Source organism: Sabethes cyaneus, chromosome 2 (genome assembly GCF_943734655.1).
Source record: "Sabethes cyaneus chromosome 2, idSabCyanKW18_F2, whole genome shotgun sequence".
Classification (NCBI taxonomy): Eukaryota; Metazoa; Arthropoda; class Insecta; order Diptera; family Culicidae; genus Sabethes; species Sabethes cyaneus.
In genome coordinates this window covers 111,898,563-111,920,987 of record NC_071354.1, presented here as the reverse complement: position 1 = coordinate 111,920,987, position 22,425 = coordinate 111,898,563, and the positions used below count along the sequence as shown (strand labels likewise).

Genomic DNA, 22,425 nt, shown 5'->3' with positions numbered 1-22,425 from the left:
AATCGTTCGATTAATCGTATTAATCAAAGAAATATTCGAATATTTTTAATCGAACACTACTAGCACGAATAATTGAATTAATCGATTAGTGCAGACAACGCTCACCGATTATTCGGTTATCGAATAATCCGGACATCACTAAGTGAGCTGAAACAATCTTGGCCGAAATTTTGGGTTGATGATATGATGATATTTGTCATTTTTGTAATGTCGAGAGTAAAATCTCGAAACTTTTTCTGTAAAAGTGTGGAGCGCTATTAGGACGCAGACTTCAGGATCTACGAAGACTTGGCATGCATTACCAATCAGGGTTCACTAGTTTTATAAACCAAGTTATCCCAGATTTGCACCTTTCTCGATGTTGCTGCTATCCTATCACTACAAGTTTAGTAAGCAAGCTTTATGCGTAGGATAAATCCGGGGATTATCAGAATAATTCAAAATAATGGACGCAGTTCTCCAACTTTCCAATAGAAGATGGTCGGATTTACCTGCGAACAAAATATTTCATCATTTTGACCGGCTTAAAAAGCAGTTAGTTAGCCAACAGTAGTTTTAAATCAATCCTAAAACAAAATAAAATACTTAAATCCAATCCCACATCAATCCAGCGACTTTTTAGGATGTTGCGAGTTATAAAACTATTTTATGATCTGATGGCATCATCAACGTTATTGCTAATTTATAGAGATGAGGAACTCTGCAAAGAAACCTGAACCAGGAATCACAAAGAATTCTGGTGTCAATCGAAAGGTCCACTCATACATATAAAATGTGTCTTATGCTGGATGGTTGTTGGAGCAGACTCCGGGAGGCTGATTTTCCTTCCGATCATCCTCCCTAAGGAACATACGGTTACTGACAGATTAATATTGTGCTATCACGAGAAATTCAGTCCATTTAGGTCGACGGGTGTAGACTAGTTAGGACCGGTAGAAGTTGATGTAAGACGACGCTGGGCGCTGGGGGATAAGGTGAGTGGCATTTTCATCTACTTGATGCCTGATGGAAATTCGGAAATGTATCAACGATCGCGGAACTTCAGATTAAATTTTGTCGGCAGCCATGAATTGGCGAGAATAAAGCGAAATAATAATGAAGCAGCAGAAAAATTTACGAATCCCACTGTAAAGTGAGCTTTATTCCCACACGAACGAGGAATGCATGGTAGGGTAAATTAACCTATAGTGGACCCTTTACCTATAATGGACCTCGGGTACAGTTTCGGCGTTTATTAGCTTGTGCTTCTTATTTCCGAGGATATATGACGTGAAACAGATAGTACTGAACATATCACACTACAGCTCAGTTTATAAAATTTCAGCTGAATTTAATGATTAATGCCTTAAAATCGATATTTTCAACAGGCTAGGGTCCGTTTCATGGTTAACAATGCGAACTGTCGCCATTAGTGGACCCTCTTCATGCAAAACACACCAGAATTCCTTTAATGGCCCCGGTCGCTATCCTATTATAAACAACAAGATCCATAAAAGGAAAACGGACATTCCAATCTGTTTTAAAAAACGTGTAAAATATAGAGATTTGCAACATAAATTGATATTTTTTTAGGCTTAATCAAAAGTTACTCGTATTGTAAGTGCCATCGGTTGCGTGTTTAGCGTTACCAGTTTAAAATAATTCGTGGAAGGAAAATAAATTGTACAAGCATTAGATGACGGTCGAAGGCTGATGAATGCAATTTTTTCCACGTCGCTATCCGAGGCAAAAGATATAATTATTTCGCGCCCGTCGCTATATCTCCTACCAGGTTCACCACAAAATGAGACGATTACACCTAATCATGTCTTGCGTGGTGCTGTAAAGGATGTGGACATGACGGTGGATGTTGCTGTTTGCTATGAAGGTGCTTTGCCGGATGCTTTCAAACAGTCTAGGCTAACCAAATGTGGACATGTTGGACTAAAGAATATTTACCTACCCTGAATAGGAGATAAAAATGGATCGAAAATCAGAAGCATAAAGATGGGAGATTTAGTTGTCATCATAGATGCTAATCTCCGAAAGCAATAAATTCTAGGAATCGTTATTCAAGTGTTTGAGAGAAACTATGGCATAGTACGTCAAGTCAATGTCCAAGCGACTGAAAGGGTGTTTAGAAGGGTAGTTGATAACTTTAGCGGTTAGTGACATTCCCGGTAAATCCAGCACTACCGGCGGTAGGAACCAAATATCACGTTCACTAAATATTGAGTTATCGGTTCTTACGTTGGCATAAAAATAGTTTTTGTAGTGAAACCAAATATCTCTTGAAAAAAAAATTACAGATAAATTTTAGATTTTTTTAATTCCACATATACGAGAAAACTGACAGATATAACGCTTTGCTATTAGATATTTACGCTCAGGTTGCAGTTCGTTCTTGCAGGTTGAGGAGATTTATGGCAGATACAAGTTTTTGTTAATGGGGGGGGGGGGGGGGTGCATATTTATTTCTCTCAGAATGACAGGACTGTCAATACCTCCAAGTAATATTTTGGCACTAAACGTCAGCCTTTGGCACGTAAATTCATAAATTCCCGATTTAGAACAACTTTTGATAAATTCCCGACTTTTTCCCGCATTTCCCGAATGCGTGGCTACCCTGAATAAGAGAGAGAGAGAGAGAGAGAGAGAGAAAATAGAGGGCGAGAGAGAGAGAAGAGGACGGGAGAGAGGAACACAGAGATAATACTAAATAAAGCCTCATGTTTTAATTCTTTTTTACTTTGTTCGTCGTTTTCAGGTGGCATATCTGGAACAAACGAAGCACTACGTTACTATTAAAGATAATCAGATAGTACAGCTGCATCCGTCTACTTGCTTAGGTCACAGGCCAAATTGGGTTATGTACAACGAATTTGTATTAACGACCAAAAACTACATTCGTACAGTTACGGATGTTAAACGTAAGCTTTGCAGTTATTGTAGTTAACTCATGGCGTTTAAATAATATTTTCCTTTTCAGCGGAATGGTTACTATTAATTGCACCACAATACTACGATATGAATAATTTTCCAGAATGCGAAGCCAAACGTCAACTGGAAGTGATAGGAGCTAAACTTGAATCAAAGCAGTATCAACAGGGTTTCTAGCTCAGTTTATACATTCTTCAGTTAGATACTACATATTTTTGTTTTAACTCCGATGTACCTTTACACTTGCTTAGTTTTGCATTTTTCCCAATCTTCTCAGTAATTGTAATGAAACTGTCCTATTGAATAAAAAATTGCACTGTATCTGATTACATACTTGATACATATTCGTTACAAATAGTTACACGAATTGCTGTTAAGAATAAAGATATCAGTTTCGATGCATAACATGGAAGGCATTTCTCATTATTAAGGTGGGATCACATTCTTAACTAAACTATTGTTTAATATATCGTTCCGCGCAACTGGTAATACAATCAAACCTCGAAATAGTACAACAAATAAACCGGAATTTGTTTATTCAATTTTTTTGATGTTTTAACCAGAATTATCCTTTTGCTACTCCTACCAAAGCAGGTCGTATGCACCGCTCATGCAGCTTGTATCCAATCTTGCTCACCACTACTATTGTGTTTGGTTCTACATTTTGCACTTCCTGAAAAAATACAAATGAAAAAATATCTATTTTAAACTGCTCGATTAGAAATGATAGATAATCTTAGTTTTCTGATTTCTCATTCTCATATTTAGGCATAGGACCAAATTCATCGGACTGCATCTATTTTATCCTAATGGTCTACATTCTAAAGAAAAATTATGAAAGTCTGTGATTAGGAGCACGAACGTGGGGCTCAATTCAATTCGACAAAGTTTGACATTTTGCAAATGTTTGTCGTGCAAACTTTTAATTTACGATGTGATAAATGCTCGTGCTCTGTATATCAGTTATATCCGTTTCTTAGAGTTTGTAGTTCCACTAAGAGTTTCATCAGGCCACAATCACACTTCTTCTGGTGATTGGCGACGATGTCGCATTCTGAAAATTTCTGTGTGACTTGTTGTAGCACTAGCCAACGTTAGGTAACTTGCTTGAAACGTATGTTAATTGGCTTAAGGATCTAGCTTAAAACATAAAATATTTGTCTTTCGACGTACAACTTATGGTTGAGCGAAAAATTTTCATATAGTACATCAGTTTTGAATAAATTCTTTCAGTATACGGATACAATCGGGCGAAAGATAGGGTCGGTCACTTTTTTATAATTGTTCACTTTCAGGACATGAAATTGGACTAGTTTTATCGTGGCCCTAAGAAATATTGCAGGGATGAGGAGATTTATCACTTTTTCTGGCGCACTTCCCTTACACAGGCATTGAGGTGATTGGTGAGGTGAGGTCTAGGTTTATAGCAGTCCTAAGAAATGTTGTTAGGACGAGAGGACTTTATCACCTTTTCTGGCGTTCCCAAGCACAGATATCAAATTAGTATCATCTTTGTCATGTTTTTTATAAAAATAGAGGAAAAAAGTAACGAGAACCATTAAATGCAAGTTTAAAAACTAGAATAAGTGTACTGCTTGTGATATGAAAACATCATTATCGCCACCGTAAATCAGTACTACTACTTCCGACTAATCACAGAGCGTGGAGTTTTAGTTAGTTTATTTCTAAAATCTCTTGAGGTATGGCTGAGTTATCAGCGTGCAAACTATAACCACTTTTCGTTACATACATTCCTTTTCGTGTTTCTAAAGTGCGCCCCGATATATAAATTAAAGACGTAGTCCTACTTCAAAACCCGATTTAATCCACCAGTTGGTGAAAGGAACCTTTGTTATACCATTTTATTTGTCATATGAGATACAATTTGACATGTCTTCAAATATAATCGAATTTTTTATTACAGTTTCCGGCAGGCTAACACTTTCAGACGTGTTGCGCCGAAATGATTTTTCGATATCTGATCTTGTTGAAAGGTTACCGCAAAAAATCTTTTTTTCGAAGTCATGTTCAGCGGCGGTATGTGTCTCAGAATCCGGTGGCCGGCCCCCTTGAACTCGCTTCAATCCTTATCTTATATAGCAAAACATTTACGAATACACTCAAGTCGCTTTTTACGCGAAGGATACGTCCCGCGTAAATCAAAACCGTGTAAATTCTGAAATTCGCGTAAAAAAACCGCGTAAATTCCGAAATTCGCGTAAAAAACCGCGTAAAAAGCGACTTTAGTGTATATACAAAAAAACTTAAATACCACTATGGCAAGGGACAAATTCGATTGACTGGACGTTTGTAGATTCTTTTAGTCATTTTCACAGTTACGACGCGAACTACTCCATCAGCTCCAGGATGCACGTCGATAATTCTCGCCATAGGCCAACGTAACGGCGGTAGTTTGTCTTCACGTAGTACCACGATGTTTCCCTGTTGGACTGCTGTTGTCTATCGCTTCTTGCTGGTTGCCTGTAGTTCGGTGAGATATTCGTTGCTCCAACGTTACCAATAGTGCTGGAACAATTGCTGTCGTTGCTGGTAGTGGATGAGGCGGTTAGTGGGAACATTGCGCAAATCACGTTCAGGTACAGCTTGCATGGGAGTCCCAATTAAAAAATGAGCCGGCGTCAATACCTTCAGTTCGGTGGGATCATCTGACAATGGCATTAACGGCCGAAAATTGAGAGCCGCTGTAATTTGGACAAGTAGTGTCGAGAAATCTTCGTAAGAGAGGCGGCGGTCACCGATTTCTTTCTTGAGGCATGTTTTGACAGAATGAACGGCTGCCTTCCACAAACCTCCGAAATTTGGTGCTCTAGGAGGAATGAAATGCCAGGAAGTTCCGTATTGGGCAAGTTCTGTTCTTATACGCTTATAGCTTGACTCATCGTTTAGGATGCAATATAAATCGTTCAATTCATGCTTAGCCCCCGCAAAATGTTTTGCATTATCCGAATGAACTTCGCGCGATAAGCCATGATATCCAATTTTTTTGTATGCCAGAAGGGCTTTGGGTTAAAAGGCCACTGCGATAGTCTTAATGATATCCAATAAAGCGTTGAAAGGCGGAGAGGAATCCAGTAGTTGACAAATCACTTAAAATTTTCAGATGCATTGCATTCGTCGTAAAGCAGACGAACACCGCTATATATGCTTTGGGAGCAACAGCACGTCGATGCGGGGGCTTTAAATAAAACGGCCCACAATAGTCAACTCCTGTAATGAGAAAGGCACTACTTGGACGAATACGCGTTTTTGGGAGCTAACCAGTTGGTTACTGAATGGGTGTTCGATTAAAGCGAAAGCAGCGATAACATTTTCGCAAGCCTGAGTTGATCGCTTGCTTACCGTGTATAGGCAAAACTTTTGTCTCATCGTCGACAACGTTAGTTGACGACCTCCGTGAATAATTTGTCTGTGAAAATAATCTATGATGAATTTTATGAATGGATGATTGAAGTGGAAGTTTTGAAGTGGCAGAGGCGATCGCCAACCCTAATAACGTTATCTTTATCTAAAAAGGGACTTAACAATTTGAGCGTAGAATTGTGGTTCACAGCGTGACCTTTGCGTAGTTGTTTCAGGTCATTTTCAAAGCATTCCATCTGCTCCAGCTTTAGTAATGTTAGTTTAGTGGCGGTTGCTATTTCGTCCACAGTAAGAAAAGGAGACCGATTGCGTTCATCTGGGTTACGGCAATTCTGAAAGAAGCGTATACAGTATGCTGTTATCCGAAAAAGTGGTTCCAAAACTGAACGTAACATGAACAACTCATTAGTGTCGGATAAGATCCTTATAGTGTGTACAAGCTGTCTAGTCTCTAACATCTCTTCCGAATAGCTACACGAATATGTCTCAGAAGGCCAATTTTCTTCAGTCTCTTGTAACCATGATGGACCTCTTTTCCAAAGTTGACTCTGTAAGAAATCGTCAATGGACATTCCTCTCGACACTAGATCAGCCGAATTCTCTTTCCCCGCAAAATGGCGCCATTGGTGTCCATAGGTCAATGTGTGAAGACTTGAAACGCGTTTTGCTACATAGGTTTTCCACGTATTAGGAGGTGAGTTCAACCAGTGAAGTACAATTGTAGAATCCGGCCAAAAATATGAGGTAACCTTGTTAAGAGCTAACGCTTGCGATTCTTTCGAGTACAGAATCGCCGCCTCCTTGGCTGCTGATAGTTCTAGACGCGGAAGAGTCAACCTTTTCAAAGGTGCGACACGAGATTTGGAGGACAAAAGCTCAATGTGAATGTTTCCTAGCCGATCTTCTGATCTCACATACAAACAAGTGCCATAGGCTACTTCTGAAGCATCGGCAAAACAATATATCTGAACGTCAACCCATTCCGAAATGAATGCGAACCGATATAGGCGTATTTCTAATTTGGGTAGTTGGCTATAGAAGGCCGTCCATTTTTTCTTTTGAGGTACCACCAAATTCCAATTTGTTTACAGCAACGCAAGCTTTTGCATGATGATTTTTGCTGATATAACTATGGGCGATATCAACGCCAACGGGTCAAACAGCTTAGCTATTTTAGAGAGTATGTGCCTTTTAGTCCAGATGACGTTATTATTGTCGACGTCAATGACAAAACAGAGTTGGTCTGAGCGCGGTTCCCAAATAATTCCTAAAGTTTTTATTTCTTCTCCAGGATTTAATTCAAAAGAAATAGAAAACCAAATAGAATAGAAAACCACCTTTGGACATCAATTCATTTAGTTCGGTACGCAACTGAATCGCTCCATCGATATTAGAACTCCCACCATCATCTACGTGAAAATCCTTGAGCAGAACTGCCTTTGCGTTTGGATATTTAAGCCCTTCGTCGACCGCCAGCTGATGAAGTACCCTGATTGCTAAGAATGGCGAAGGTGTCCAAACGTAACCGTTAATAGTTCGTACACGCCGATAGGCTCGTTAGGAGAACTTTTTCTTGCTTCCGTGCCACCGTAAGAGCCCCACAATACGAAAATTGACGTGGATTCAATCAGACAAACAACACGTAATCAGTTGGACATCAGCATCGTCCTGATTATAGACTTAGAGTGCCTGAAACCGGTCGACGTGTAGGTAAAAATAATTTTTATTATTATTGTTTTTATCCTTAAATGTTGTAAGAGCGATACGTGTGTGTCTTGTCCATCAATTTTCGTATCGTTAGGAGAAAACCGCCAAAAAATTCGTTGAAGTGGACTGTCATTAGGATGTACGCAAACCTGTCTATACAACTTTTCGAAGTCTACTACTAGCGCCACTTCATGTTTACGAAATCGTTTACGAAGACTCAAGTGTTCATCTTGAATTATCGGCCCTTTGAGTAACGTTTCTTTTAACACTAGATATACCAGACCAGTCATTTTGACTGGTCGTGCAATTTCAATTTGAAATTTCTACAACATATAACATTTCCTTTTAGAAACGATGTTATGACTTTTGTAACTATAAGTAGAGAATACATTTTATGAACTTAATGTTACTTTATATATATTAGTAACAAATATAATTTTTGTTTTTGCCATTTATACCAACACCAATCAAAATGACTGGTGCGAGATTCTATGAAGAAATGTAGCATTTCGGGAGAAAGGGTAGTCCGAAGCATGAAATTATTCAGTGAAGTGCCGTTTCTAATGGTTCTTGGCCATTTTTGAAGAGTTTTGTCGAGAGTCGGTCCTTTTCGGCGGTTCTATTCTTCAGCTGACGGGATCTCTTTGAGATCGGAAGTTGAAACGCCCATAGGCTCTCATACGTTGACTTTTGCTCCATTTCCTTTTGCTATATCAGCAATTGAGATCCCTATCAAAGAACTGCTTCCACTCACCAACCACGTCGCGCTCGTGGCCAGGTTCCCCTGCTCGATCCTACACATGTCAGGCATCGGTGTGTATCCTTTACGAGATCGGATCACCTTCTCATAGAACTTGCGCATCTCACTAGCCTGAAATTGTGGTTCTAGCTCTGCTTCTGGAGTTTTGCGGCATCACTGATGGCCGAACGTATCCTGCTCCATTTATCTTCGAGGGTCGAAGCCCTTGGCCACAGAGGAAGGCGCGTAGTACGCGCGTAGTTCTCAGCACCTTGCGGGTTGTCTAATTACCGAATGTTCAACCGAGGAGGGTGGCTTTGTCGTGAGGTATATACCGTCGATAATTTTGAGCGCACGTGTACTTCTACTAGGTAATGATCTGAGTCGATATCCGTACCCCGTAGGGAGCGTACGTTGGTGATGTTCGAGAAACCCCGGCCTTCGATGAGAATATGGTTGATTAGGTTCAATGTTAGTTGGTTAGGTGATCTGGTGATTTTGTAGATCTATGCGGGGAAGGAATGTGTTTCTGATCCCCAGGCCTCGGGAAGCTGCAATGTTGATGCATCGCTGGCCGTTATCACTATATATTGCTTCCCTGTCGAACTGAGCGTTCATGTCCCCAATGACGATGATATCCCGTGGCGAGCATCTATCGTATAGTGCCTCCAGCTGGATATCGAACGCTTTTTTCTCGTCGTCGGATCTATGTTTGATACTGAAACTAGAGAAGTTGGAACTTGCAACTGAAATCAAAATCCGCAATTGTGGTTTTCGAAACGGTACGTGTGAAAGCTGCATTGAAAGGAAGATGACGCGGTAGAAGGCAAAACTAAGTCAATTCTAAGGCCCCGTACAGAGTAAACGCGACAGCGACGCGACACGACATCGCTCTCATGTTGCTAAATGCACAGTCCTGCTTCGGGCGAAAAAGGGCTGCGCGTATAACTTCAGCAAGAAATGTCGCGTCGCGTCGCATGTCGCTTGCACTCTGGCGGTACCCTAATACTGCACTCTTAAATGATTCTACCTGTAAATTGGTCGGATTTAGTTAAAGTTAGGTTGAAACTACTCAAAATGCCCTTAAAGTGTACAAACTCAGAGTTTGAGTAGCTTTTCAACCAAAAAATTGGTAGTAGGAACTTAAAATTGCGTTATTTGTCATAGAGAATAATTCAATTATCGGTAGCAAGTAGCCAAAATTGGTTGAAATTTTTACCCAAAGTTTGAGTTTGTACACTTTAAGGGCATTTTGAGTAGTTTCAACCTAGCTTTAACTAAATCCGACCTATTTACAGGTAGAATCATTTAAGAGTGTGAGTTAATTCGGGCCAATGAATACACAAACTCTTGGGGGCTGCCGATACTTTTTGACGCTGATTGACGACTACAGCAGGTGCATGATTATACATTTCTTAAGGCAGAAGTTAGAGGTAATAGATCGTTTCAAGCAATTCAAATATTCTTAGATTAAACCAAAGAAGAGGATTCAAAAACACTGAGATGGAATCGTTCTGCAAAGCAGAGGGAATAAAGCAGCAATTCACGGCAGCGTACACACCTTAACAGAATAGTGTTGCGGAACGCAAGAATCGATCATTAGTTGAGATGGCGAAGCTACCCTACAAGCACTGGGCAGAAGTTGTAAATACGGCGAATTATTTGTAGAACCTACTCCCAACAGCAGACCCAATAGCATAAAGCAGACACCGTTTGAACTATGGCACAATGAGAAACCAGATTTGGCGCATCGAAGTTTTTGGAATCTCCGCATTTGACTATATTTCCAAGGAGAAAAATCAAAGCTGGATCCCAAAGCTATAAAGAGGACCATGTTTGGATATTCCGATTGCCACAAAGGCATCAGATTGATCAATGCGATTACACACAAGCTGACGGTAAGTCAAGATGTGTGATTTGTTCCAGATGATACACTATGCATTAAAGAAGACGAAGGCGGTTTGTTGAAATTCAACATTCTGTAAGACATGATCGTGTCCCAGACGGCGAGTTACACCTCTACGTTGTAGTGACACGGCGTTAGCTGCGAAGTCGCAATATCCACGTACAGTCTCGGAAGCAAAGAATAGTTCACACTGGAATGAATGGAAAACTGCCATGGATAAAGAAATAATTCCTTAAAAAGCAACAATACGTAGATCATGACGAGCCTACTAGCTGGCAAATGAGCAGAACGTAAAGAAAATGATCAAGGTGAAGTAATTCGTTACAAAGCGCGTCTAGTAGCACAGGGATTCACACAGAAGCATGGCTACGACTATGACGAAGTGTTTGCACCAGTCGCGGAGCAATTCACCCTGATACTGCAGGTGGTTGTTGCTGGAAAAACAAACTTACTGATGAAACACGTAGACGTAAAAATGACGTACCTTTATGGTGATTTGGATAAAACCTTTTTTATGAAAGAACCTCCTGGATATGAATCAAGCGCATATAAAGTGTGCTGCATCAAGAAAAGTTTATATAATCTCTATCAATCAGCAAGAATGTGGAACAAGAAAATCGACCAAGGGGTCGGTCACTCGGCACAGTCGTTTTTATGTTAGGCGACTTGAAACGAGCCGAACTGTGCCGATGCTGTACCGATCTGCGAGATTTGTTAAATTCGTTATAATCTGATAGATCTGGCAACCGTGCGAGATGATTTTGACAACTGGCAGTGCTCCCATTTCATATGTTTCGTGTGGCCAGTGCGCGTTTATGATGATGTAGTTGAAGAAACGGCCTATTATCCTCAACACACACATCCTCTCGCGATCCTGCGTTCTGTCCATCACTACGAATCCCGTTTCTTCGCTCGTTGGTTGCTCCACCGTTCTGGTAAAATTAGGCCTTGCCGCCACGGATCCCCACACCTTTCCGCCTTTGCGACATATCTCCTGTAGTGCCACAATGTCGAACATTTGCGGTTCTAACTGAACAAGCAACATCCTGCCACCATCCACGAAATTTAGTAATTTACAGTTCCAGGTAGGAAGCATCCATTCCAAATCCTTGTTTTATCGCCTTTGTCCGTGCTAAATATTTCTAGTTGAATTTTCTTGATTTTTCGTAATATTTTAGATATAAAAAACTTGCCAGGGGCTATGCTGCCGAGTCTCATGATGGGGCTGCCATCGTATAGTGCCGAGACAAGACAGTGCCTCCTTGCCTGTTGGTATACGACCTTAGTTTCCACCGGGGCTGGTTACCACATCTCCGCTGAGAAGGCTCGTATTCCGGCTGGTAGGGTAATCAACCTATTTTGGACCCCATCTGTTGCTGTACATAATTTGGACACTTACAGCAAAATCAAATGGAAGTGTCCAAATTATGTACAGCTGCAGATTAGGTCCAAAACAGGTTGGTTACCCTACCACGAGGTGGAGATAGAAGTTGCTGGATAAGAGGCTAAGCACCACTGTGGGGTCTGTGTTGCACATTATTCAGTCGTTCACCAATCGTTTCTTAACCACCAGTTATTTTGACTGGTTTTGGTATAAATAGGTATATTTAAAATACTGGTATATCTAGTGTTAAAGAATATTCATTATTAGACCGGGCTGACCCGTCGAAAACAATACGGATTTTGTCGTGCTGCTTGATTGCTTAACCACCGCATGGTGCGGAAGGAAATATACTTGTCGCTTCACCAATCGATCAGACTCAAGTTGCACTTCTTCGTCTGAGAATTTCCGCATGTGACCGAAGTCCAAATATTCTTGTATGGCGGAATGGTACTGTTTTTTCATCTTTAAATCACAGTCCAATCGCTTTTCCATTTTTATAAATCAATCTAGCGCCATATTTCTAGAGTCGCTCAACATCCTGTCGAAATTTAGCTGTCCATCGTCCAATCTGCTATGAGTTTTCGCGAAATGAGCCTCACTGTCTTGTTCCTCTCTCGACCAACTCTCCATCTCCCAAAGACGTTCGAGTAAACCTTCCAAATTTACCGATGCTGTGGCCAGACAGTAATTAATAGAAGTAGCCTTTTCCTTTGTGGCCTTTCCCGATACCATCCAACCGAAAACAGTATCCACCAAAACGGGAAGACCAGGACCCAACCTAATTTGATTCAGCTGTCGCTTGTAAAGGAACCGATAGAAATGTTCCGCACCACTTAAAAGGTCGATCCTATTGCTTATGTTGAAATCTGGATCTGCCAGTTGAATGCTCTCGGAATTTTCCAATTTGATACGGAAACGTTAGCTGCTGGTAAAACAGACGTCACTCGTTGAAGGATGAGAAAATCTACATTTACTGAGAAATCCGTTACTCCGAAAATATTGGACAGGCACTCACCTGAGGCCTGTCAATAATAGTCCTTGATTGAATATATAACAAATAATTTTAGCTTCCGCCTTAGTATGTCCTATATAGAGTACCTCGATCTTAACCGCCGATGATCGTCACCGATTTGAGTTCCACCGATATGCTGTTGCTTACTGCTACGAACCATGAAAGCCGCCAATACTCCAAGACGTAATAACATGCAAGACAAAAATGATCCACGAAGCACCGAAAAGCGAATTTGAAGATTTGGAAAGCCACTCACCTGTGGCCTATTTGATATAGGCCTTGTATTTAATTATTAGTTAGCAGCCCAAGGAAATGCGACCGATGCTGCTATTACACTATAATGCCAATATGGTTGCTATAATGTACTGTAGCTCGTCATAGGTGGAATATTTCAAATCCAATCAATCGAAGCAAGTGCCAGCAAAATGACGGAATAGTGCCAATATATCCTTTGTACTATACAATGCCTTCAGAATAATAGACCAGCTTCAACCGCGAGTCTTGGGCACGGCATCATATTATTGGGAGGTGGTTCGCGGGCTTAACCAAGACAAATTTCGTATCGCACTAAATATAGGACCGTACTCACACGGCTGGCAGCTTCTCTCTTCTAGCCTATCTATCAGTATGTAACTAGAAATCCTATATTCCTTTGACGTTGACCAATATCCAATTCTTTCCAGCTGTCCAATATCCAATCTTCTCCGAAATCCTTTCCTTAGAATTCGGCGTAATAAAAATATCACAGCACTTTTAGTGAACTCTCATATATTTGTTCTTCATAAAATACATTTATTTCAGGCTATAAAATTGGACGCGTACGTGCTTGCGTTTATTCGTTCGCTATCGGATGGCTACTGATCAAGTGATCGTTAGCTCCTATCGGTCTATCCTCTGATTGATTCGTGTATGCAGTTAGACCGATCCTGAGCTATTTCGGTATTAAGGGGGCATACTACTTTTTACACCATATTTTTTGCCTTATTTCAAATCTTTTTTTCTCGATAACGCGAAAAGCGAATCGATTCGGGTTTTTTGCATTTTAAACATCGCATTTTATACTAATATTTACAATTTTGTTTTCATAGGTGAACCTCTTCCCCTCTCCCCTACGGCTCCTTAAACATGATTATTCGAAAAAACATGATTTGCGGTACCATGGAGTGGCGCTTGGGGGCTTGTTCGAATTGGAAAATTCCAAAACGATATGAAAGTATATTAAATTATCTCGTGTTTGACCCATTCTTTTTTTAAAATTCGAGCACATAACGAAATGGCAGACATTGAAATGTTAAAGTAAGGGTTTTAGACGAAAAAATTGATTTTAAACATTTCTAAAAAATATAAAAACTGCAATATTCAAAAAAGGATGGGTCAAACACTAGATAATTTTATAAGCTTTTAAACAAAAAAAGAATCAAGAGAATTGCTTGAGCCGTTCTTGAGATATTTATGGTTCCGATTTTAAAGACCTGGTTTCGAGAAAAACGGCGTTGAAGTTTTTATTCGCTGTGTAATTGCTCCAGACATGCGCGATACAGATAGCTGTAACTTTGTCATTTTTTGGAATTCATCCAAACGGTTTCAAACACATATGCTCAAAATGCTAATTTTTCGATATGATCAATAAAAAAATTTCGATTTTATAAAATTGAAAAAGTACTATGCCCCCTTAATGTTAAAAATACTGGTGTCTCTTTTTTACCAAATTCGACATCGTACATGTTGGGTTAACGTATAAACAGGTCAGTTACTTTGAAGCTTATGTAACATCGAACAACGACAGATTGTTATAAGTCTGCTTGTGTTTGCAATATGAAAAAATCGACTGTTCAAATTCTCACGACATTTTCGCCAAAACTGGGGAGAAATACGTCCATATAAATAACGCTTGTCCAGTTATTTGAAATTAACGCGCAATTATCTAAAATACAAAAGACACTGCCATTTTTGTTAATGCCGTCAAACGGGGTAACTTGCAACAGTTCTCAACTATGAGCGCAAGTAAAAACTTATCTGCAGCACATTTGAGGGCATTTAATTAATATGAAGTTATTAGGTCTAGAATAGAATAACTTCACATATTGAGAAAAAATATGCGATCGATATTGGTTGCTTTAGAAATCTTTAATTAGTTTGTTGCTAGTAACCCCTTCAACGGGGTAACTTGCAACAAGTAATATATTTTTGGACATTGAACGAATTTAATGATTTGTATGAGTTTCTTTTGACTTCAATATGCAAATGTTAATACGACTTGCAATATTTAATGCTTTTGCTATGAATATTCGCATAAATGTCCTATGTCATGTTGGTCAAAATAATTTATGACCGCGTACCGGAAATTATGAATTTTAGTTTTTATGTTATTCATGCAGTTGATATTCCGTGTCTAGATCCTATAGAGCTTCTTTAAGGTCCATTCACAAATTACGTAACGTACTTATGGGAGCGGGAGTTGTGTAACAACGCATTCCACGTCGTATATCCATTATACAAAATCAAATAAAGGGGATCAGGGGGGTTAAAAATCATCGATATCTTGGTTACGTAATATATGAATGTTCATTACGTTACGAGTGATCGTAACTAGAAACTAGCATATTGCTGGTCGATTTCTTTCAGTGAGATTATTTTCTTTTTGGCCTCTTCTATGAACATTGGGATATACTGAATCTCAAAAAAACTGGCATATTTCCGACTTACCGAAAGCACCTTACACTCTTCAGCTGTGCTTTTAGTATAGCTTGATGCAAAATTAAATGATAATTTGCTTCGTGAAGTTAACGAAACACAGTTTTGTACATCTACCAGCTGTTGCAAGTTACCCCGTTTAAGTACTTGTTTTACGAATAATGTGGTAACAATCAGGATAAACAAAACTAGTCATCATAAATCAAATATTTGGTTTCCTTATTATTCACTTTAATATAAAAAATGCATGTTAGGCTTCTTTTATTTGAAGTCCTTGTGGGCGTAGCAAACGTTTTACAGACGAAAAAATGGCAATAAATTTGACACCATGTTGTAAGATTTTTTTAAATTACCAAAACAGCAGAAAATCCACATATCAATTTCTAAGGCTTCTTTGACCTGTTGTTAACAAGATTCAGTGACTGATAAAGATTAAAAATTGAAGTAAAACATCAAAAATACAAAAAATTCGATCGATATTGCGTTGTTGCATGTTACCCCGCTGTTGCAAGTTACCCCGTTTGACGGTATTAAACTTATTTTCCAAGTGCGTCAAATAAGGAACACCATGCGTCAAATAAAGTACACGGCAAAAATCATGCGTCAACTTAGGAACCCAAAGCATGTTTTTACCTTTGTTATACTATATAACAAAGGTTTAGAAATTGGTCGAAAAACACGAAATTGATCCGAGGCCCGGAGGGCCGAATCACATATACCAATCGATAGAGCTCGACGAACTGAGCAATGTCTGTGTGTGTGTGTGTATGTGTGTGTGTGCAGCTCATTTTCTATCGCCTGTTTCTCAAAGGTGGCTGAACCGATTTGACCGCTTTTACTTTTGTTTGAAAGGTATTATTGCCTAGTATATCACTATTGAATTGCATTGCTGTCTGACGTTTCGTTTAAAAGTTATAAGCAAAAATGTGAAAACTACGTGATACGCGTTTCTCCGGAACTACGCAACCAATTTGAACGATCTTAGTACCAAACGAAAGCTCTTGCTATTACTAAACTTTTTACCAAGTTTTATTGAAAACGGACAAGCAGTTTAAAAGTTAGCCTTAAAAAACCGGTTTTTACTAGGTACAAATGATCGCCTGTTTCTCAGAGTTGGCTGAACCGATTTATGCGCTATTATTCTCATTTGAAAGGTAATATAGCCTAATAGATCACTATTGATTTGTTTTTTGATTGGACGTTTAATTCAAAAGTTATGAGCAATCGTATACAACACATTATTTGTGTGTATTCACTCACTTTGTATAATAACGAAATAAGAAAATCCAAACGTAAAAACTGGAGGCACTTATGCGAAAATATAGAAAGTACTCCTATGGTTTCTAGATTACAAAAAGTTCTGTCAACGGATCATACCAATGGTTTGGGCACTTTGAAAAACGACAACGGATGTTTCACTTCCAATGCTACCGAAACTTTAAATCTGTTGATGCAAGTACACTTTCCAGGATCTCTGCCAATCTTGAGTGGAGATACTGCTTCCTCGGACTCATGCGCTGGGTCAGAAAAGACCAGTATTACAGTTTCCAATGGACAAAATGAAATTGCAAGTTCAACTGGGCAAAACGTGACCAGAGAATACTCGCAAGATCTACCAAGTAGTATATTCACTCAAGCAAAGGTTGAATGGGCAATAGATTCGTTTGAGCCATACAAAACCTCAGGAAATGATGAAATTCGTCCAGTAATGATTCAGAAAAGCAATGGAAATCTTACTGCTTGTCTAACTGAAATGTTTAGAGCCAGTTTGCGCCTAAATTATATTCCAAAAAGTTGGCGGCAAATTCGAGTTGCTTTTATTCCTAAGGCGAACAAAAAGGATAAGAAAAACCCAAAATCTTTCAGACCAATTAGCCTCTCGTCAATTATGCTAAAATTGATGGAGAAACTAATTGACGACTATATTAAATCAAAATACTTAGAACTAATCCCTCTAAATAAAAATCAGTTTGTATACCAGCATGGAAAATCAACAATAACAGCGCTTCATACACTAGTAACAAAAATTGAAAAGACTTTTGAGGCCAAGGAGGTTCTGCTAGCTGCTTTCTTGGACATTGAAGGAGCATTTGATAATGCATCTCACACTTCAATGAAAAATGCTATGGAAAAACGACATTTTGACAAAGCTATTGTAGATTGGATTTTTGAAATGTTACAAAATAGAGAAATAACTAGTAACCACGGAATGTCAACAGTCACGGTAAAGACTGTAAAGGGCTGCCCACAAGGAGGAGTTCTTTCGCCTCTGCTATGGTCACTTGTTGTTGACGAATTATTATCGCATCTTGAAACGTTAGGATTTGAAATAATTGGGTTCGCTGATGACATTGTTATCATAGTTCGTGGGAAATACGAACACGTCATTAGGGATAGGTTACAACACGCTCTCGATGTCACAACAGCGTGGTGTAGGGACGAGGGGCTGTCTATAAACCCTCACAAAACCACCGTGATTTCTTTTACACGAAGAAGAAAAACTAAAATTCCCGACTTGTACCTGGAAGGTATCAAACTAGATATTTCTCCAAAAGTCAAATATTTAGGAGTAACACTTGATAGCAAACTAAATTGGAATTTACATTTAGATGAAGTAATAAATAAGGCTATGAATGCTTTATGGATAAGCAGGAAAACGTTTGGAAATAAATGGGGATTGAAACCTAAAATGATTCATTGGATCTATACGGCAATAGTAAGACCCAGAATAACATATGCAGCCTTAGTATGGTGGCCGAAAACTAAAATTAAACATGCACAGAATAGACTGGAGAAGTTGCAAAGATTTGCTACAATTTCCATTTCTGGAGCAACCGGTAGTACACCATCAAAAGCACTAGATGATATTCTCAATTTGCACCTTTTCTATTTGGCGCTGGTGTATTGCAGCCACCGTTAGATCGAAACTTTTCCAAACGTTTGTTTTTTGTTTCATCAGCGGAAACACATTGTTTTTCTTCGGCCAACATCTGTAGAGCACACAGTTTTGTGCAGATCTTTCATTTCTAGTATCTGTAATATAGTGCCTAAAGCTGTATATAATTAGCTATACACTTTTGCCCCGTCCGTGAATCGAACTTTTACCCCGCTAGGCGCTTGACGGGGTTAGATTAAATTACGGAAAAGCGAAATATATTTTGTAAATTATTTTCGCCGTATTCTCAAAACAGATATGTGAGTGATGTAAAACGCTGCTACAAATTTTCAACAAGTAATATTCTCTTGTTGATATCGTATTTGCCGTATAACGAAAAATTACATCAAAACCGCCCTAAAATAACAATTGCACATAACTCTGCAACTATGCTTCGTAAGCAATCAAAGTTTACGTTAGTATTTATTTTGAAACGATGATTCTACAATTGATAAAGGGACGGTAAGGGAAAGTAATGAAGAAGGATTTTTTCGGGAATGAAGGGGAAGGGTGGAAAGGAAGGGGGGGGGTAATAGGTAGCTATGGTTAACAAGTTGTCGTTGTGACTCCTATCTTTTGTCCAATGCTGGAAGGTGCATGGGTCGAACCAAGCTGTAATCAGAGATTATAACCGGATTTGAACCCACAACACCTGCCATGGCGTGTCGCTCACTGGTACCCGTGTACCTTTGAACCACAGAGGCGCTGGTCCTTCATTCCCGAAAAAATCCTTCTTCATTACTTTCCCTTACCGTCCCTTCATCAATTGTAGAATCATCGTTTCAAAATAAATATTAATATATGCCTGACCGCATTTCAAGGTCATGACTAAAGTCACGAGTTTGGTCAAGTTTACGTTAGATTCAAGCTGTCAAAGTAATCACCCATCCATGCCAATGTAGAAAATTTACTCGGAATCTGCACCGATAAATCATTGAATCGCACTTTTACCCGCATCGCACTTTTACCCCTCCTTACTCTATACGGACGTTGGAAGATGTATTCATAAGAATTTAACATGCTAGCGAGCGAATATGAATCAAATAGTACAAACCTGTTGGAATAACGCCTCATGAAGGTTGGGATTGAACTTTTCATTCAATGGATTAACTTGTTCCAATCCATGACGCTTGAACACCTGGTTAAGCTGTGCCTTGGTCATTGTTAGCCCTTCGTATAGATTCTTCAAATGAGGATTCTTATCTGAAATCTTATGCAAAAATATATGTAATATTTCATGCCTGCTTAAAAAACTTCAAGGTATAAGATAAGGTAAGATAAGATAAGGCAAGGCGGGTCACGAGGCAAGATAGGTCATATTTTTCATATAGTTTACTTAAATTAATGTTCTTTCATAAGTGAAGAATTGCTTCAAGAACTGCGACACTCATCGCAAATCAATAAAGGTTTAAAGCGAAGAAAGTCGTTTTATTGAAGCTAATGCTGTACGTTTTGCCAAGGAGGAGCCATGTAACGTTCACAGGCTAGAAAATCTAGTGGAGCAAACAACTGGGAAACGGCTATGCAAGAGGAATTGTCAAGCCACGATAAGAATGGGACGTGGGAATTAAACGACTTTCCCGGCAGAAGAAAAGTTATATAAAGTAAAATTAGATGCGCTCGTAGAAGTAGTCAAATACAAGGCTCGTTTAGTAGCGCAAGACTATTCACAGCATCATGGTGAAGACAACGAGTAAGTATACACCCCCGTTACAAATAAAACCTCTTTCCGGACGTTACTTGCTGTTACGAGTCGGTTCAACATTCCGCTTACGCTTCTAGATGTAAAAGCAGCGTATCGACCCGGCGAGCTTTAGGAGGAGCTGTTTATGAAGCAGCCTCCCGGCAAGTTGGCATATCTGCCAGTATATGTCGACGATATCGTTCTTGGTTGTGCCGATAATGCAACAACTCTTAAAATTTTGGAAAGTTTGAGACATTACGAATCTTGGTAAACAGAAATCATTCCTAGGCATGGAATTTACTCGTGATAAAGGAAAATACACTTTGATCTAGGGTTAATATATCCAGAAGTTAGATGTATAATTTGGAATGACAAACGCTAAACTTTCCGAGACGCTTATGGCAGCAGCTCGTGAAAAATTTAAGCGAGATAATGAAGGTCGACGTCAAATATTGCTCAACAGATTCGATGGCTGCAGATCTACTGACAAAACCTTTAGCGGCTTGGCGACGTTTTTCTAGAATACTGGGAATGGATACGGGGATTCACGGGTCACGCACTGAGGAGAAGTGTGGAAATTGACAGTGTGCCCCTCTATAACAGTGCTCAGACGTTACCGTTATCAAACACACAATGCATAAGCAAATATATAAAGACATTTTCTATCGTTAAACTTTTTCTCTTTTGCTAAAACTACCGAGTGAAGCATACGGTAACAAACTAGTTCTAAGTTTTCTAGTTAATTTCGCGTAGTAAAATACTTTTAAATTCCAAATCAATCCTACAGATAAACCTTTTTTTCTTTTTTTTCGGGTTATCCAACTGGTCGCTTAATAGCGTATAAAACTGCGTGATGTCAACAAAATGTTAGGAAGACCTCAAACATCAGTTCTACCTGACGAGACAGGCAATGTCGCCCACTAAAACACAGGTAGAGCCCAAGCATAGCCGTTGCGCCTAAGCCCGCAGGCGGAGGCGTTCCGACCCAGCGCGGACTCCACGAACTGACTCTAAGATCTCTCTGCCAAAGTCCGGATTGTCATATTTTAAATATAATGATGATGATGATGATGATGAAAAGAAAAATGGTAGATCGAATTTGTAAATGCTTTGGACTTATTGTACTACTTGAGTTGTAAAATGTAGTATAGTGAGGAAGTGGAGGATTCGTCAGCCCCGCCTAACACCGGTCCTCAACCGCGCGACCGTTTTCAATTTTCGCGGTAGTCGACAGAAGCTTTAAAATATAGAGACGCACCCGCCTTCCAACCCTCGGGACCAAAGAGCTAGTGCAGTAAAGCTGTGGGCTTATACGTCTCTCTAAGACTCGGCCCTTCCCCATCGACAGACCCCGTGGTCGGCCATCAGAGCACAGGACAGCTACGGGCCAGTGCAAAAATCCTACTGACTCTATTTAGCAGCACCGCTCAGCGGAGACTCAAACACACGACACGAATTGAACTAATTTTCCCATCTGATACCTATGCACTTCTATTATTACCCGTAATCATTGTATAGTGGTCCTTTGGCATACAACCGGATCTGTTATCCCGATTACATCCCCTGATTAACCCTAAGCCCGACTGACCCAATCAATCCGACATTTTTCGGAGATATTTGTGACAGCTTATTTATTTATTTATTTATTTATTTATTGGTAATTCATCTGACACAAAAAAATTAGTCTACATGAATAAAAATCTTAAAGTAAGCTTGATCTTTTTAATCTTCTTGCAAATACGCGCGATGGTTCGCCGAAGTCAAACAACTCTTCCACTTTTGTAAAAGTTCTTATACATTCAGTCATTGGCTCGCAAGATCCAAATGCCGTCCGATGGAACTGTGTCTGCAGCAGTCCCGTTGAGCGTAAAGTTCGTTGCGATGCCCGGAAGTTGAGCATGGATAACAGTTGTGGACAATCAATTTCCCCGTTAAGCATTTTAGCTACAAATATCGCCTGTTGCATTTTACTTCTGTGTTCCAGTGTGTCGAGATCAAGTAGACGACATCTATCTCCATAGGGTGGCAAATTTTCTGGATTTCGCCAAGGGAGATGACGCAAAG

At 39.5% G+C, this 22,425-nt stretch overlaps 2 protein-coding genes across 3 annotated transcripts in view; one reads left to right on the top strand and one right to left on the bottom strand.

Moving 5' to 3' along the window:
• The window catches only part of LOC128734226 (putative pre-mRNA-splicing factor ATP-dependent RNA helicase PRP1), a 42,145-nt gene extending 38,705 nt beyond the window's left edge, over positions 1-3,440 (top strand). The window contains exons 7-8 of the mRNA XM_053828290.1: positions 2,747-2,909; positions 2,969-3,440. Of these exons, the coding sequence (XP_053684265.1) occupies positions 2,747-2,909; positions 2,969-3,096 (291 nt within the window). The 3' untranslated portion in view covers positions 3,097-3,440. The remainder of the gene's footprint in view (positions 1-2,746; positions 2,910-2,968) is intronic.
• Positions 3,356-22,425, bottom strand: part of LOC128734227 (grpE protein homolog, mitochondrial) — a 36,678-nt gene continuing 17,608 nt past the window's right edge. The window contains exons 4-5 of one of the 2 annotated variants that reach the window (XM_053828292.1): positions 19,732-19,887; positions 3,356-3,592 (exon numbers count right to left, since the gene is read on the bottom strand). In XM_053828292.1, the coding sequence (XP_053684267.1) occupies positions 3,485-3,592; positions 19,732-19,887 (264 nt within the window). In that variant the 3' untranslated portion in view covers positions 3,356-3,484. The remainder of the gene's footprint in view (positions 3,593-19,731; positions 19,888-22,425) is intronic. The other variant, XM_053828293.1, reaches the window with a different exon arrangement.